This window comes from Triticum urartu, chromosome 2 (assembly GCF_003073215.2).
Source record: "Triticum urartu cultivar G1812 chromosome 2, Tu2.1, whole genome shotgun sequence".
NCBI lineage: Eukaryota > Viridiplantae > Streptophyta > Magnoliopsida > Poales > Poaceae > Triticum > Triticum urartu.
Genome location: NC_053023.1, coordinates 713,328,545 through 713,346,933, shown reverse-complemented (window position 1 = coordinate 713,346,933; position 18,389 = coordinate 713,328,545). Strand labels below are relative to the sequence as shown.

Genomic DNA, 18,389 nt, shown 5'->3' with positions numbered 1-18,389 from the left:
CTTGATCCTCTAGTCTACAGCTGTGCTGCGTTGAGAATAAAGAATGTTGCAAATCGAATGCTTTTGTCATGTTGAACATAGCTTTCCAGCGTCAGTGACTTCAAACGAACGTCATGATGGTGCTTGCAAGAACAGTCGTTCGCAAGAGTTTCTGCATTAGAGGTTATTTCCTGAATAAACATGAATATTTGAAATGGTTAAGCTCGAAAGAGTGATTCAGCTGGAAGGAATAAGTCTATAACCTCTGTTGTAATAAAAGCTTTATTTTTAGTTTTGTCCTAATACTCGTCCATGATTATATACACCTTTGCCCATTACATACAAGTTTTCCTTCTGTTGAATGGAGTTCTACACCATGCATGGTATGTGTTTTAGAATTTGTGTGAGAAGCATCACCTCGGTATACAAGTTTTCCAAGCTTCGGAAGTGTTCCACCTAGGAAAAGACTGCGTGCAGGTCATAATGCATGATGATAGACAACTTCTTGATGGAATGAACCGCTGTAGATGTGCTGACTGTCGGCAAACACTTCATGTAGAGTAAAACATAATATTAGTAGAGTAAAGGTTGAATTGCATGGAACTTGTTCGTATCAAATGAATGGAGGTGAAAGTATTGTTGAAAGTTAGTACCTGAATAATTATACGGTCATTTGTGATGCCGGATTCACAGAAAATATTTGATAATTTGCCCATGACCTGTAGTTTAGGTGCAGAGGTGATAACTACCCGCAACTTTTTGCAATCACCATCATAAAGCAATCGTTGAAGTGACGAGGCATCTTCTATAACAATTTTACCATAGTAACCAGAAATGCCGATGCTTATAAGGTTAGGTGAGTTTATTCTGATGGAATGGTGCCTGACTGTCCAAACAAGCAGCAGAGACTCAAGTGTAGGAGAAGTAGAGCTGATGATGCTTTGTAATGATACGTCTGATACATCAACATCTACTAGCGAGAGTCTCCTGAGCAGTGGTAGTTTAAGCACCCGTGCATAATTGTCTAGTAACTTGCAAAGAGCAAAGGCGATGGTTTGGAGAGAGGAGGAAATCTGAGGGTTTAATGCTGGTGGTGATGGCATGAGTGAAGGGCATGAGAATGGCCCTATGTCATGTTGTCTCAAGCATGGTGGGAACATGTAGTAAAACTCGAGCACCTGTAGATTGTTCAGTCTTGGGGATCGAAGCCAGTCATCGACTGTGGAGTGCCTGCAGTCGAGGTAGGACGCCGGAATGCACAGGCGGCGAACTGCACTCTGACGCCCGAAGAGGATGGCCTCTGGAAGGTACGAATCATCATAGGAATTACCTTCACCGACATGTTCTCCTCTAAAAAAAGTTCTAGTGTAGGTTACGCGGATGAGTTCCTCCGGTGTGGCGGAGTTCGCGGTGACCAACTCGAAATGTACTTGATCTAGAGGGTTAAAAAGACGTGGGACAGGGATCGCACGGCAGTCCAGATTCAGAGGAGTGGCGCGCCAAACAGGGCACCACCGACGTGCGAGGATTTGAGTGCGAGCGCCTTCCTTAGTGGACAGGCGGGATATGACCTCACCGAGGATGGCGTCTGGGAGGTCGCTGATGCGGTCGGGACCAGACTGATCTTCTTGATCCTCAGATCCGGTAGGCGCACCCTCGCTGCTTCCAGCCGCTACCGCCAAACCACTAGATGAAGGGGTCGCCGGTCGCGCGAGCCTCGCCCTCTTGGTGCTCGGGGCACCAGAGTAGACCTCCATCTCCGTCTCCATTGCTGGGATTGCGCCGCCTGCGAGCGCCGCTATCTTTGGCGTGGATCTGGACAGTCCAAGAAAGAGGGTGTGGCTAGGGTTTCGAGACGCCGTCTGTCCGCCTTAAATAACCACGAGCCAGACCGGGGTCACCGGAAGAGACGTCCGTCGGACCCTTGGGTTTCCGTGGTGGCGCCACATGGTGTTCACACCCGAAAACGTGGAGACGCCCACCGAAATGTTGTGTTTCCGCAATCAACGACGAACGTGGCTCCTCACATAACATAAGCATGCCTCCATCGCCATCCTGACCGTGCCTGTCCTGGTAATATAGTCAATGGATGCATTTAGAACACAAAGAGACACCAAGGTGACTCTGGATAATTACAGGTCATGCGTTTGTTTGTTTGACAACCGTGCCTGTGACCTGAAACATTGACACACAAAAAGTCGTCTTCGTGCGTAAAGTATCGTGAATCAAGGATGAGGCGGCTGCTACGGGTTTCCGCTATAAACGCATGAACGTGATCCCATGTAAATACAAGGAAATAAGCTTTTAAAAACAACGTCTCTTTTATAGGCTAACCCGTGCCTCGCAGAGTAAACATCCGTGGCTGTGCGCCATAGGTTCATATCCGTGGGCTAAATGCACGTGCATCTTCCTCTGATAGAGTCGCAGTCTAGCGTGACTCATTGTAATACCGCCGACCATGCTTTTGAGCGCTTCATGCCCATGCCTGTGACCGGAACACTAAATCAAGGATGAGGCGGCTGTTGCGGGTTTTCGCTATAAACGCACGAACGTGATCCCATGTAAAGCATAACCATGCCTGTCTGGGCTTCATGGCGGTGCCTGTGCTCGCGGACAGTTCAACGGATTCATTTGGAACACGTAGACAAACTAACGTGATTCTACACAATGGCAAGCCGTGACTTTCTGGGACTCACGACCGTGCGAGCAATATACCAGACCAGCGTCTCTCGAATAAGCCATTCCGTGCCTCACAAAGTAAACAATGGGTGTCCTCACCTGAACCAATTCCGCTGGTTCTGCGCAATTAGAAAACGAACGTGGCTGTGCGTAAGACAAAGCTTTGCCTCTGTGGGCTTAACGACCGTGCTTCTTCATCTGATCGAGTGGACAGAATCATTCGGAACACAAAGACAGGCGAGCGTTACTCCATATAATACAATACCATGATTTTGAGGACTGTACTCCCGTGCCTGTGAACCTTAACACTATGACACATACATCGACAAACCTCCGCGCTTTTATCGAATAATATACGTAACATCAAGAAAAAAAGCGTGACCCAACTGAGTACACAATTGTGTTCATAGAGAGTTCATATCTTGTAAACTTTTATTTACAAGAGTTCGTGTCCGTAATACAACCGACCATGCCTTTGAGCGTTTTATGCTCGTGCCTGTGACCCTTAACACTAAAAGTCTGTGCGTCTCTGTCAGTCGTAGGCTAGCGTGATTCTATGTAATACCACTGACTATGCCTTCTTGTAACCCAAAACACTGATCAAAGAAAGGCAGGAATGTCGGCGCCTTCATGTGTGCATAAGACATGACTCTAATTGGTTCAAAAACTTTGGCTGCAGAGACTTCACGTCCGTGCTTTTAAAAACAATGTCTCTAGAACTGGCCATTACGTTAATGTTCATCTGTAGCCATAAACTTGGAATGAATGTGACCCAGGAAATTAAAACACACTTGTTATCAAAGTTACTGACGGCACGAGGTAATGGAAGACAAAATAAGAAACTTTTAGTGCACTGCTTAACAGCTTCAGATACGAGGATCAGGGTCGCTGCTGTCTACTTAGTCCGGCGATACTTCTTTTTTGGTTGCTCGGCACGAAGTTCCTCGATCTGTTTCTTCATAACGTATGATTCCAGCTTCATCTTATCACGCTGATGTTCGAGCTGCACCTTCTCATGCATCAGAAGTGCAATGACGGCTTTGTTCTCTTCGTCCAACTTCGTTGATATCTTTAGGAAGTCTTCCACAACATTGAACAGGTTCTTCATCTGGTCAAAGGAGAAGATGTCAGATTGATGGCAAGACGCACCCTCGTGAACATCAGGATGAAACTCACCACAATGATACATGTTTCATAACTAAATCAAGTAGCCGAAAGAAAGAAAAAACGAATGAAGCCGAAGCAGAGCGAACTCACAGATGAGGAACCCTCGCCAGCCGAGATCTTTTCGTGCGACTGGACATGGCGCTCTAGAGGATTCTCCTTCTGCACAGCCATGGCTGAAAGTGTCAGGATAGAGAACAGCAAGAGGAGTGGATGGCCTGGAGACGCACAAAAGGACGAAGGGGATGTGGCTAGGGTTTCGAGACTCCGTTTGGCTTATTCACGTTTCACAACTAAACCAAGTAGCTGAAGGAAAGAAAAAACGAATGAAGCGGAAGCAGAGTGAACTTACAGATGAGGAGCCCTTGTCAGCCTGGATCTCCTGCAGTGTCTGGACACTGGGTTCCGCAGTAGTCTCCTCCTGACCAGCCATGGCGGAGAGGGCGAGGATAGAGAGCACCAAGAGGAATGAATGGCCTGGTGGCGGGCAGAGGATGGAAGAGTATGTGGCTAGGGTTTTGAAACTCTGTCCGTCCGCCACAAATAGCTGGAGCCTGGCCTCGGGCGACGAGCCAGAGCGATGTCACCAGAGGAGATGTCCGTCGGACCCTTGGGTTTCCGCAGCGGCGCCACGTGGAGTTCACACCCGAGTAGGTGGAGATGCCCGTCAAAATGTTGTGTTTCCGCAATCAACGCACGAACGTGGCTCCTCGTAAAACACACGCATGCCTCCCTCGACATCCCGACTATGCCTGTCCTGGTAATATAGTCAACAGATGCATTTGGAACACAAAGAGACACAAGGTGACTCTGGATAATTACAGGTCATGCGTTTGTGGGCTTGACAAACGTGCCTGTGCCTCATCCTCGTTCTGTTTTCTGAGATCTTCTCCTCCTCCTCTCTTAAGCCCTTGTGTTTTTTGTACGTGTGCAGTGAAGACCTAAGCTAAGTGTCTATCTTGTGTTCGGTTTGTGCAGTAAATGCTCGAACGTGACTCTGCCAAATACTAAAGTATGCCTCCATGGGCTTCTTGTCCGTGCCTCTCTGTCTAAACGACTCGACGGAATCATCTGGAAAACAGACACAAGCGAACATGACTCTATATAATACCACACAATGCCTTTGTGTATTTGACGCCCGTGTCTACGACCCTTATCACTGAAATACGGAAAGTCACAAACGCACTTAACCGTGGCTGCAGAGACTTCAAGCCCGTCCAGCTAATGAAATGTACGATTTGCGCAATAAACACATGAACGTGACTCTGCCTAATACTAAAGAATGCCTCCAGGGGCTTCTCCTCGTGCCTCTTCCAGATCCACCTCACCGAACACTAGTCGTAGGCGGCGCCACCGCAACAATGGAGGTGGAGATGGAATGCGCTGCTCGTAGTACCAAGAGGTCCAGAGTGGCTCCGCCGGCGACGCCGCCTTCTCGTGGTGTGCTTGTCGTCGGAGCGGAAGGAAGCGGCGACCATGCTCCCTATCAATCCGTGAGCATGACTCCATGTAATACCATCGACCATGCCTTTGAGTGTTTTATGCCCGTGCCTCTGACCCCCAATACTGAAACACAGACAGCCACGATGTCCATGCCTTTATCGAACAATATACGTAACATCAAGAAAGAAGCGTGACGCAACTTAATACGGAACCGTGTCCGTAGGGAGTTCACGTCCGTGCTTTTAAATCGAAGGAAATAAACTTCTAAAAACAGGCTATCTCACATAGGTCATTCCGTGCCTCACAGATTAAACGCCACCGACCATGCCTTTGAGCGTTTAATGCCCGTGCCTGTGACCCGAAACACCGAAACAAAGAAATGCAAGAACGTCCACGCCTTCATGAGTGCACAAGGCATGACTGTATCAAGAGCGTGCAAGCACCGGTTCTTTTATTTAAAACTCACGTGTGTTGAATACCTGGATTTGATGGACCCATTCAGATGTGACTGCTGAACACAGAGCTGGAGTAAGTTGTCCAAGCTTGCAGGGTTACATGTTGTTGCCCCCTTTTGAACGTGCGTTTCGTCTGAACATGAACAGACAACCCTTGTAATATTTTGTACCGTCTGTAAGCTTGCCATAACAATCCTTGATTATAAAGTGTTGTAACTATGCAAACGTCAATGTTTCAGTGGAAAGATTCTGAGTATTTTACCGTCACGACACTGACTCTTTCTTAGTATAGTACGATGTTCCCACTGATAATGAAATCGTCAGTGAGAACCTTTCCAATACCGAAGGAAGTCCGTGATTGGTAGGCCAATAAAACCGTGTGTCTTGTGACATGACGGCTGTTCTTCGTGTTAAGGTCAGACTTTGTCTAGAAACTTCACATCCATAGTTTTCTAACTGAGTATTAAGAAGGTTGGTACACGTGCATGTAGAGCCCTTACTTCGGCGCCTTCTGCTCACACTTTTCTGCACCCAGATAGGGTTTATGCTGAGTCAGGGACTTTTCTGCGTCTACGTGCCTCCATAGCTGACAAAAGCCGTGGCTGTTAGGTGCCCGTGGAGCCAGACGCCCGCGGGTCCAGAGAGCTCACAACGGTGCCTCTCCAGCAGAGCATTCTCACCCATGCCTCTGCCACCACACTTTTGTGCATCCATTGGGCTGACACTCGTGCCTAAGAGGCTTCATTTCCGCGCCTCTGGTGTTTCAATACACGTGCCTAAGAGGCTTCATTTCGGTGGCAGAGGCAAACACTTGCCGTGACCCTTGTGATTGCAGAGAATACACAGCCGTGCCTCCATAGCTGAGTATTCTTATCCATGCCTCTGCCACCAAAATTTTGTGTATTCAGAGGGTTGACGATCGTACATGGATGTAGAAGCTAGACTTCGGTGCCTCCGGAGCCTGCACCCTTGTGCCCCACGTGCCACGAGCCGTGGCTTTTACGTTCCGCTGGAGACACACCGTCGTGGATCCAGAGACTTCACAAACGTGTCTTTTCACCTGAGTGTTCATAGGCATGCCTCTGGCACCACACTTTTGTGCATCCAGGGAGTTGATAGCTGGCTCTGTGGAGGCTTCAATGAGGTCCGTGCTTGTACTGACTGCAATTAGATGCCTCCAGCGCTTGCACGCACGTGCCTCAGATGAGATTTGCCCCCGTGTCATGGCGCCACACCCCCGTGTCTCTACAGACCGCGCAACCATGCGTTTCTAACTGAGTATTCGGACACATGCCTCCCCCATGAAACTTATGTGTATCTGGACAGTTGATACCCGTGCCTCGTGAAGACGCACGTCTGTCTATGCCGTGACTATTCCACCACGTCTGTCGAAATCTTCTAGATTAGGTACGTATATACAAGCGATGGGATTCACTAGGGAATTCATGGAGGTGCAGGCCCACGGCAACACAAAGTTGCACGTGATCCACACCAACGACTTGCACAAGGCGGCGACCACCATTGAGCAGTTCGAGTGACACCTCCAGTTCGAGCACCACAAGATCGTCGGAGTTGATGTGAAGTACACCAACGACCATGGCGAATATCAGAAACCTGCCCTAGTCTAGCTCTCCATCGGCAAGGATCATCCGGTGCTGCTCTTCCAACTGAGCGCGGCCGACAAGAACTGCACCAAGTTCGACAACTTCCTCGCGGACCCCAGGTACACGTTTGTTGGCTTCTCCATCGACGGCGACATAGAGATGCTCGGCCGCGTCGGACTGGAGATCGCCCGCTACGTCGACATCCAAAAGGAATGGAGGGTGCCTACAGCTACCAAGCCTGTGGACTCCCTTGGGGACGTCTCAGGCATCCTTGTCCACGACGTAGAGCTCACCAACGCAGAGCACCAGCGCTAGGCATCCATGCCCCTATCCATGAGGCACATCGAGTACGCGGCAAAGGACGCTTACGCTGCGTACGAGATATGGAGCCGCCTCAGCATCATCCAGGAAGGGCTTTGCCGGGCAAAACTCGACAAGGAGCAGACCAAGAAGCGCGCTAGGTTTTGTGGCGACTACGACTACTAAAGCAGATGGTCCCGGCAAACAAAATTATCTAGAACATTCTAGATTTCTCATTAGATTTGCTTTCGCTCAAGACTGCCTTTTGCTTGTTATAAATTTAGGTTTGCTAGTGTCGCAGTTAACCTTGTAGTTTGCTTGCAGTTTACATGTCTTTTGCACAAGTTTATTTCCGGTACACCACAATAGGCACTTACGTGCCTACGTGCCTCTGATACCAAGGGGACCATGCGTAACTTGGATTCACGTCATTTTACGCAACATTCTAGACGTCAACCAAAAGATTCACCTTCTTTCTGATCTTCATTAATGAGGCCTAATGCCTTCGAAAACACATGGAGCTCATAGTCCATGCCCCCCACAATGAAAATGTGTCAGTGAAAGCTTCTTTAAAGCAGAGGCACACCTTCACGTCCTTGCATAACGATCATTTTCACGTCTGTACCTCCCTTGAAATCACGTCTCCGTGCCTCCAGTTAGTTACGTGCATGCCTCTATGTCGGGTAACACCGTACCTCTCTCGGGCGTAACATGTTAACAAAGTTGCTCAGAACAAAAACGTGACGTCAACGAAAATGTAGAGGCAGGAGCGTGCCTTACAGCCAGCTTCCGATGTATCGCAGACGTGAAGATTTGCTTCCTCCTTAATATAGGACGTGACTATCGCAGACGCAAATGCTCCATCCTTCACCTCCGTGCCTCAACAAGAACGACGATCGTGCTTGTAACAGTAAAGTGTATAGATGATACCTTAAGGAGACATTAGGGACCACCTTGCACCTATTTCATACGTGACCGTGCCCGTTCCGTCGGCACATTCATGCCTCTCAGGAAAGTAATTGCCATGCCTCTGCCGCACAAAATATAAGTGAAAAACAATTCTTTCTACACATATAAAACCCCGAGTGTCCTGGATAAATGCCGAATCCCATCTTGCGGTAAAACCGTGCAAGACGGTGCTTCTCAGAAGCACATCTGTGGCGTTTTTGTGCATGTTGTTGAGTGCCTCTCTAGAATCGAACCATGTTGAAACCATAATCAAATCTAACCACACTGAAATCTCTAGAATCAAATATGTGCCCTAGTTGAGACATTTATTTTGTACTTGAAACTGCAATCTATAATAAAACAATATAGTGTAATAAAACATACGCCTTCCGAGCCAAATATGGTACTTAAAACTGCAATTTGAAATAAAACATACACCTTCCATCACAAATTAATTCGCTCAATGCTGTACTAACCAGTACAATGTGAATTGTACTGCAAAGTTGACACATTTATTTTGGACGGCGTAGTACTACTACTTAGGAACAAAACACGATTGTTTGACATAGAGACAAAACTGTCTCCGTTCTGACAACGACGATTGCTTGACATTGTTCAACCTTTACAGACACATAAAACATGAAAAGCATAAAAAGCATGGAAAAGCAAACATCTACCAACAAAACTACACTACTCCCCGTCGTCGGAGATGTCCACTATCTCCATTGTGACATCGACGTTGTTGGCCTCCGCCTCCTGCTCCGCATCCAGCTCGTCGAAGAGCACATCGATCTTCGCCTAATCTTCCCAGAGGAAGCGCCGGTTGGACTCCACATACGCCTCATCTTGGATGGACTCCAGGATAGCGGTCTGCTCCGCCATCAAGGCCGATTCACCGAGATAGAACTCCGCCTCGTCTTCCTCGTCCACGCGTTCCTCGTCGTCCTCGTCATCCTCGTCCAAGCCTTCCTCGACGTCCTCATCATCTCCCTCCTCGTCGTCCTCGTCCATGCCTTCCTCGTCGTCCTCGTCATCCTCGCCCAAGCCTTCCTCGACGTCCTCGTCATCCTCGTCCACGTCTTCCTCGTCGTCCTTGTCCACACCTTCCTCGTCGTCCTCCTCATCCTCGTCCATGCCTTCCTCGTCATCCTCGTCCACATCTTCCTCGTCGTCCTCCTCATCCTCGTCCATGCCTTCCCCGTCGTCCTCGTCATCCTCCTCCACGCCTTCCTCGTCATCCTCATCCACGCCTTCAACGTTGTCTTCCTCATCCTTGTCACCCCCTCCTCTTCCTCCATCACATCTCACCCAACTGGATCAACTCCCTGCATGAGCTCCAACGGATCCCCCTCCACATCCTCCACCTCCCCAATCTCCTCCGGCCCCGGCGAGTCCGGAGACATGCCTGCTGCGACCTGAGCGGCGCGCCTCAAACGGATGTCCTCCTGCAACTGAAAGCGACGCTCGGGAGTAAGCATTGTTGGAAATATGCCCTAGAGGCAATAATAAATTGATTATTATTATATTTCCTTGTTCATGATAATCGTTTATTATCCATGATATAATTGTATTGATAGGAAACTCAGATACATGTGTGGATACATAGACAACACCATGTCCCTAGTAAGCCTCTAGTTGACTAGCTCGTTGATCAATAGATGGTTACGGTTTCCTGACCATGGACATTGGATGTCGTTGATAACGGGATCACATCATTAGGAGAATGATGTGATGGACAAGACCCAATCCTAAGCATAGCACTAGATCGTGTAATTCGTATGCTATAGCTTTTCTAATGTCAAGTATCATTTCCTTAGACCATGAGATTGTGCAACTCCCGGATACCGTAGGAATGCTTTGGGTGTACCAAACGTCACAACGTAACTGGGTGACTATAAAGGTACACTACGGGTATCTCCGAAAGTGTCTGTTGGGTTGGCACGAATCGACACTGGGATTTGTCACTCCGTGTAAACGGAGAGGTATCTCTGGGCCCACTCGGTAGGACATCATCATAATGTGCACAATGTGATCAAGGAGTTGATCACGGGATGATGTGTTACGGAACGAGTAAAGAGACTTGCCGGTAACGAGATTGAACAAGGTATCGGGATACCGACGATCGAATCTCGGGTAAGTATCGTACCGATAGACAAAGGGAATTGTATACGGGATTGATTAAGTCCTTGACATCGTGGTTCATCCGATGAGATCATCGTGGAACATGTGGGAGCCAACATGGGTATCCAGATCCCGCTATTGGTTATTGACCGGAGAACGTCTCGGTCATGTCTGCATGTCTCCCGAACCCGTAGGGTCTACACACTTAAGGTTCGATGACGCTAGGGTTATAAAGGAAGCTTGTATGTGGTTACCGAATGTTGTTCGGAGTCCCGGATGTCACGAGGAGTTCCGGAATGGTCCGGAGGTAAATATTTATATATGGGAAGTCCTGTTTGGTTCACCGGAAGAGTTTCGGGGTTTATCGGTAATGTACCGGGACCACCGGGAGGGTCCCGGGGGTCCACCAAGTGGGGCCACCAACCCCGGAGGCTTGCGTGGGCTAAGAGTGGTGAGGGACCAGCCCCTTAGTGGGCTGGTGCGCCTCCCACAAGGGCCCATGGCGCCTAAGAGGTGGAAAGGGGGCAAACCCTAAGGGATATGGGCCTTAAGGCCCATATTGGTGCGCCTCCCTCTCCTCTCCCCTCTTGGCCGCCATCCTTGATCCCCATCTAGGGCTGCCGCCCCCCTAGGGGGTGGGAACCCTAGAGGGGGCGCAGCCCCTCCCCTTCCCTATATATATGAGGCCTAGGGCTGCCCAAAACACACGTGATCTGATCTCTCGTTGCTACAGCCCTGCATATCTCTCTCTCCCTCCTCTTCTGTGGTGCTTGGCGAAGCCCTGCAGGATTGCCACGCTCCTCCATCACCACCACGCCGTTGTGCTGCTGTTGGATGGAGTCTTCCTCAACCTCTCCCTCTCTCCTTGCTGGATCAAGGCGTGGGAGACGTCACCGGGCTGTACGTGTGTTGAACGCGGAGTGCCGTGCGTTCGGCACTTGGTCATCGGTGATTTGAATCACGACGAGTATGACTCCATCAACCCCGTTCACTTGAACGCTTCCGCTTAGCGATCTACAAGGGTATGTAGATGCACTCTCCTTCCCTTCGTTGCTGGTCTCTCCATAGATAGATCTTGGTGACACGTAGGAATTTTTTTGAATTTCTGCTACGTTCCCCAACAGGGCATCATGAGCTAGGTCTATTGCGTAGATTCTATGCACGAGTAGAACACAAAGTAGTTGTGGGCATTGATTTTGTTCAATATGCTTGCCGTTACTAGTCTTATCTTGATTCGGCGGCATCGTGGGATGAAGCGACCCGGACCAACCTTACACGTACGCTTACGTGAGACCGGTTCCACCGACAAACATGCACTAGTTGCATAAGGTGGCTGGCGGGTGTCTGTCTCTCCCACTTCAGTCGGATCGGATTCGATGAACAGGGTCCTTATGAAGGGTAAATAGCAATTGGCATATCACGTTGTGTTCTTTGCGTAGGTAAGAAACGTTCTTGCTAGAAACCCATAGCAGCCACGTAAAACATGCAAACAACAATTAGAGGACGTCTAACTTGTTTTTGCAGGGTATGCTATGTGATGTGATATGGCCAAAGGATGTGATGAATGATATATGTGATGTATGAGATTGATCATGTTCTTGTAATAGGAATCACGACTTGCATGTCGATGAGTATGACAACCGGCAGGAGCCATAGGAGTTGTCTTTATTTATTTATGACCTGCGTGTCAACTTAAACGTCATGTAGTTACTTTACTTTATTGCTAACTGTTAGCTGTAGTAGTAGAAGTAATAGATGACGTGACAACTTCATGGAGACACGATGATGGAGATCATGGTGTCATGCCGGTGACGATGATGATCATGGAGCCCCAAGATGGTGATCAAAGGAGCTATATGATATTGGCCATATCATGTCACTATTATTTGATTGCATGTGATGTTTATCATGTTTATACATCTTATTTGCTTAGAACGACGGTAGTAAATAAGATGATCCCTCATTAAAATTTCAAGAAGTGTTCTCCCCTAACTGTGCACCGTTGCCACAGTTCGTCGTTTCTAAGCACGCCGTGATGATCGGGTGTGATGGATCCTTACGTTCACATACAACGGGTGTTGATGAGCCTAGCATGTACAGACGTGGCCTCGGAACACATGCAAACACTTAGGTTGACTTGACGAGCCTAGCATGTACAGACATGGCCTCGGAACACAGAAGACCGAAAGGTCGAGCATGAGTCGTATGGTAGATACGATCAACATGAAGATGTTCACCGACGTTGGCTAGTCCGTCTCACGTGATGATCGGACACGGCCTAGTTGACTCGGATCATGTAATCACTTAGATGACTAGAGGGATGTCTATCTAAGTGGGAGTTCATAAGATGAACTTAATTATCCTGAACATAGTCAAAAGGATTTTGCAAATTATGTCGTAGCTCATGCTATAGTTCTACTGTTTAGATATGTTCCTAGAGAAAAATTAGTTGAAAGTTGATAGTAGCAATTATGCGGACTAGGTCCGTAAACTGAGGATTGTCCTCATTGCTTCTTAGAAGGCTTATGTCCTTAATGCACCGCTCAGTGTGCTGAACCTCAAATGTTGTCTGTGGATGTTGCGAACATCTGACATACACATTTTGATAACTACATGATAGTTCAGTTAAACGGTTTAGAGTTTAGGCACCGAAGACGTTTTTTGAAACATCGCGAAACATATGAGATGTTTCGAGGGCTGAAATTGGGATTTCAGGCTCGTGCCCACATCAAGAGGTATAAGACCTCCGACGATTTTCTTAGCCTGCAAACTAAGGGAGAAAAGCTCAATTGTTGAGCTTGTGCTCAGATTGTCTGAGTACAACAATCATTTGAATCAAGTGGGAGTTGATCTTCCAAATGAGATAGTGATGTTTCTCCGAAGTCATTACCACCAAGCTGCTAGAGCTTCGTGATGAACTATAATATATCAGGGACATATATGATGATCCTTGAGATATTCGCGATGTCTGACACCACGAAAGTAGAAATCAAGACGGAGCATCAATTGTTGATGGTTTGTGAAACCACTAGTTTCAAGAAGGGCAAGGGAACAAAGGGATACTTCATGAAACGCCAATTCAGCTGCTGCTCTAGTGAAGAAACCCAAGGTTGAACCCAAACCCGAGACTGAGTGCTTCTGTAATAAGGGGAACAGCCACTGGAGTAGAATTACCCTAGATACTTGGTAGATGAGAAGGCTGGCAAGGTCGATAGAAGTATATTGGATATACATTGTGTTGATGTGTACTTTACTAGTACTCCTAGTAGCACCAGGGTATTAGATACCGGTTCGGCTGCTAAGGGTTAGTAACTCGAAACAAAAGGCTACGGAATAAATGGAGACTAGCTAAAGGTGAGCTGACGATATGTGTTGGAAGTGTTTCCAATGTTGATATGATCAAGCATCGCACGCTCCCTCTACCATCGAGATTGGTGTTTGCGTTGAGCATAGACATGATTGGATTATGTCTATCGAAATACGGTTATTCATTTAAAGAGAATAATGGTTACTCTGTTTATCTGAATAATACCTTCAATGGTCTTACACCTAAAATGAATGGTTTATTGAATCTCGATCGTAGTGATACACATGTTCATGACAAAAGATAGTAATGATAGTACCACCTACTTGTGGCACTGCCACGTATGTCATATCGGTATAAAACGCATGAAGAAGCTCCATGTTGATGGATCTTTGGGCTCACTCGTTTTTGAAAAGTTTGAGACATGCGAACCATGTCTATTGGTGTATATGCATCAAGAAACTCCATGCAAATGGACCGTTTGGACTCACTTGATTTTCAATCACTTGAGACATGCAAATCATACCACATGGGCAAGATGACTGAAAGCCTCGGTTTCAGTTAAATGGAACTAGAAAGCAACTTGTTGGAAGAAATACATTTTGATGTGTGCAGTCCAATGAGTGCTGAGGCATGTAGTGGATATCGTTATGTTCTTACTTCACAGATGATTTGAGTAGATGTTGAGTACATTTACTTGATGAATCACGAGTCTGAATTATTGAAAGGTTCAAGTAATTTCAGGGTGAAGTTGAAAGATCATCGTGACAAGAGGATAAAATATCTATGATATGATCATAGAGATGAATATCTGAATTACGAGTTTGGCACAGAATTAAGACATTGTGGAAATTGTTTCACAACTAATACAGCCTGGAACACCATAGTGTGATGGTGTGTCCGAACATCATAACTGCACCCTATTGGATATGATGCATACCATGATGTCTCTTATCAAATTACCACAATAGTTTATGGGTTAGGCATTAGAGACAACCACATTCACTTTAAATAGGGCACCACATAATTCCGATGAGATGACACCGTATGAACTATGGTTTAGAGAAACCTAAGCTGTCATTTCTTAAAAGTTTGGGGCTGCGACGCTTATGTGAAAAAGTTTCAGGATGATAAGCTCGAACCCAAAGCGGATAAATGCATCTTCATAGGACACCCAAAACAGTTGGGTATACCTCCTGTCTCAGATCCGAAAGCAATAAAGGATTGTTTCTAGAATCGGGTCCTTTCTCGAGGAAAAGTTTCTCTCGAAAGAATTGAGTGGGAGGATGGTGAAGACTTGATGAGGTTATTGAACCGTCACTTCAACTAGTGTATAGCAGGGCACAAAGAGTTGTTCCTGTGGCACCTACACCAATTGAAGTGAAAGCTTATGATAGTGATCATGAAACTTCAGATCAAGTCACTACCAAACCTCGTGGGATGACAAGGATGCATACTACTTCAGAGTGGTACGTAATCCTGTCATGGAAGTCATGTTGCTAGACAACAATGAACCTACGAGCTATGGAGAAGCGATGGTGGGCCTGGATTCCAAAATGGCTCGAGGCCATAAAATCCGAGAGAGGATCCATGTATGAAAACAAAGTGTAGACTTTGGAAGAACTACTTGATGGTCGTAAGGCTGTTAGGTACATATGGATTTTAAAAGGAAGACGGACAATGATGGTAAGTATCACCATTAAGAAAGCTCGACTTGTCGTTAAGATGTTTTCTGACAAGTTCAAGGAGTTGACTACGATGAGACTTTCTCACTCGTAGCGATGCTAAGAGTCTGTTGGAATTATATTAGCTATTACTGCTTTATTTATGAAATCTTGCAGATAGGATGTCAAAACATTCTTTCCTCGACGATTTTCTTGAGGAAAGGTTGTATGTGATACAACCGAAAGGTTTTGTCAATCCTGAAAAGATGCTAATAAGGATGCAAAGCTCCAGCAATCCTTCTGAGGACTGGAGTGAGCATCTCGGAGTTGGAATGTACACTTTGATGAGATGATCAAAGATTTTGGGTTTATACAAAGTTTATGAGAAACTTGTATTTCCAAAGAAGTGAGTGGGAGCACTATAGAATTTCTGATGAGTATATGTTTTAACATATTGTTGATCGGAAATGACGTAGAATTTCTGGAAAGCATATAGGGTTATTTGGAAAGTGTTTTCAATGGAAAACCTGGATTAAGCTACTTGAACATTGAGCATCAAGATCTATAAGGATAGATAAAAATTGCTTAATGGCACTTTCAAATGAGCACATACCTTGACATGATCTTGAAGGTGTTCAAGATGGATCAAACAAAGAAGGAGTTCTTTGCCTGAGTTGTAAGGTATGAAGTTAAGACTTAAAGCTCGACCACGGCAGAATAGAGAGAAAGGACGAAGGTCGTCCCCTATGCTTAAGACATAGGCTCTATAGTATGCTATGCTGTGTGCCGCACCTGAAGTGTGCCTTGCCATGAGTCAGTCAAGGGGTACAAGAGTGATCCAAGAACGGATCACAGGACAGTGGTCAAAGTTATCCTTAGTAACTAGTGGACTAAGGAATTTTCTCGATTATGGAGGTGGTAAAAGAGTTCGTCGTAAAGGGTTACGCCGATGCAAACTTTGACACTAATCCAGATTATTCTGAGTAGTAAACTGGATTCGTATAGTAGAACAGTTATTTGGAATAGCTCCAAATAGAACGTGGTAGCTGCATCTAGGAGATGACATAGAGATTTGTGAAGCACACACGGATCTGAAAGGTTCAGACCCGTTGACTAAAACCTCTCTCACAAGCAACATGATCAAACCCAGAACTCTTTGGATGTTAGTCACATGGCGATGTGACCTGTGAGTGTTAATCACATGGCGATGTGAACTAGATTATTGACTCTAATGCAAGTGGGAGACTGTTGGAAATATGCCCTAGAGGCAATAATAAATTGATTATTATTATATTTCCTTGTTCATGATAATCGTTTATTATCCATGCTATAATTGTATTGATAGGAAACTCAGATACATGTGTGGATACATAGACAACACCATGTCCCTAGTAAGCCTCTAGTTGACTAGCTCGTTGATCAATAGATGGTTACGGTTTCCTGACCATGGACATTGGATGTCGTTGATAACGGGATCACATCATTAGGAGAATGATGTGATGGACAAGACCCAATCCTAAGCATAGCACTAGATCGTGTAATTCGTATGCTATAGCTTTTCTAATGTCAAGTATCATTTCCTTAGACCATGAGATTGTGCAACTCCCGGATACCGTAGGAATGCTTTGGGTGTACCAAACGTCACAACGTAACTAGGTGACTATAAAGGTACACTACGGGTATCTCCGAAAGTGTCTGTTGGGTTGGCACGAATTGAGACTGGGATTTGTCACTCCATGTAAACGGAGAGGTATCTCTGGGTCCACTCGGTAGGACATCATCATAATGTGCACAATGTGATCAAGGAGTTTATCACGGGATGATGTGTTACGGAACGAGTAAAGAGACTTGCCGGTAACGAGATTGAACAAGGTATCGGGATACCGACGATCGAATCTCGAGTAAGTATCGTACCGATAGACAAAGGGAATTGTATACGGGATTGATTAAGTCCTTGACATCGTGGTTCATCCGATGAGATCATCGTGGAACATGTGGGAGCCAACATGGGTATCCAGATCCCGCTATTGGTTATTGACCGGATAACGTCTCGGTCATGTCTGCATGTCTCCCGAACCCGTAGGGTCCACACACTTAAGGTTCGATGACGCTAGGGTTATAAAGGAAGCTTGTATGTGGTTACCGAATGTTGTTCGGAGTCCCGGATGAGATCCCGGACGTCACGAGGAGTTCCGGAATGGTCTGGAGGTAAAGATTTATATATGGGAAGTCCTGTTTTGGTCACCGGAAGAGTTTCGGGGTTTATCGGTAATGTACCGGGACCACCGGGAGGGTCCCGGGGGTCCACCAAGTGGGGCCACCAACCCCGGAGGCTTGCGTGGGCTAAGAGTGGTGAGGGACCAGCCCCTTAGTGGGCTGGTGCGCCTCCCACAAGGGCCCATGGCGCCTAAGAGGTGGAAAGGGGGCAAACCCTAAGGGATATGGGCCTTAAGGCCCATATTGGTGCGCCTCCCTCTCCTCTCCCCTCTTGGCCGCCATCCTTGATCCCCATCTAGGGCTGCCGCCCCCCTAGGGGGTGGGAACCCTAGAGGGGGCGCAGCCCCTCCCCTTCCCTATATATATGAGGCCTAGGGCTGCCCAAAACACACGTGATCTGATCTCTCGTTGCTACAGCCCTGCATATCTCTCTCTCCCTCCTCTTCTGTGGTGCTTGGCGAAGCCCTGCAGGATTGCCACGCTCCTCCATCACCACCACGCCGTTGTGCTG

General features: G+C 46.9%; 1 protein-coding gene and 1 pseudogene across 1 annotated transcript; one reads left to right on the top strand and one right to left on the bottom strand.

The window, feature by feature from the left end:
* The first annotated feature begins 7,144 nt into the window (after nt 1-7,144).
* Nucleotides 7,145-7,810, top strand: LOC125534501 (annotated as a pseudogene).
* A 1,560-nt stretch (nt 7,811-9,370) lies between these two features.
* LOC125538121 (acidic leucine-rich nuclear phosphoprotein 32 family member B-like) lies at nt 9,371-9,763 on the bottom strand. The gene has a single exon (XM_048701420.1). It carries the CDS (start codon nt 9,761-9,763, stop codon nt 9,371-9,373), a length of 393 nt encoding a protein of 130 aa, XP_048557377.1.
* Between the last annotated feature and the right edge of the window lie 8,626 nt (nt 9,764-18,389).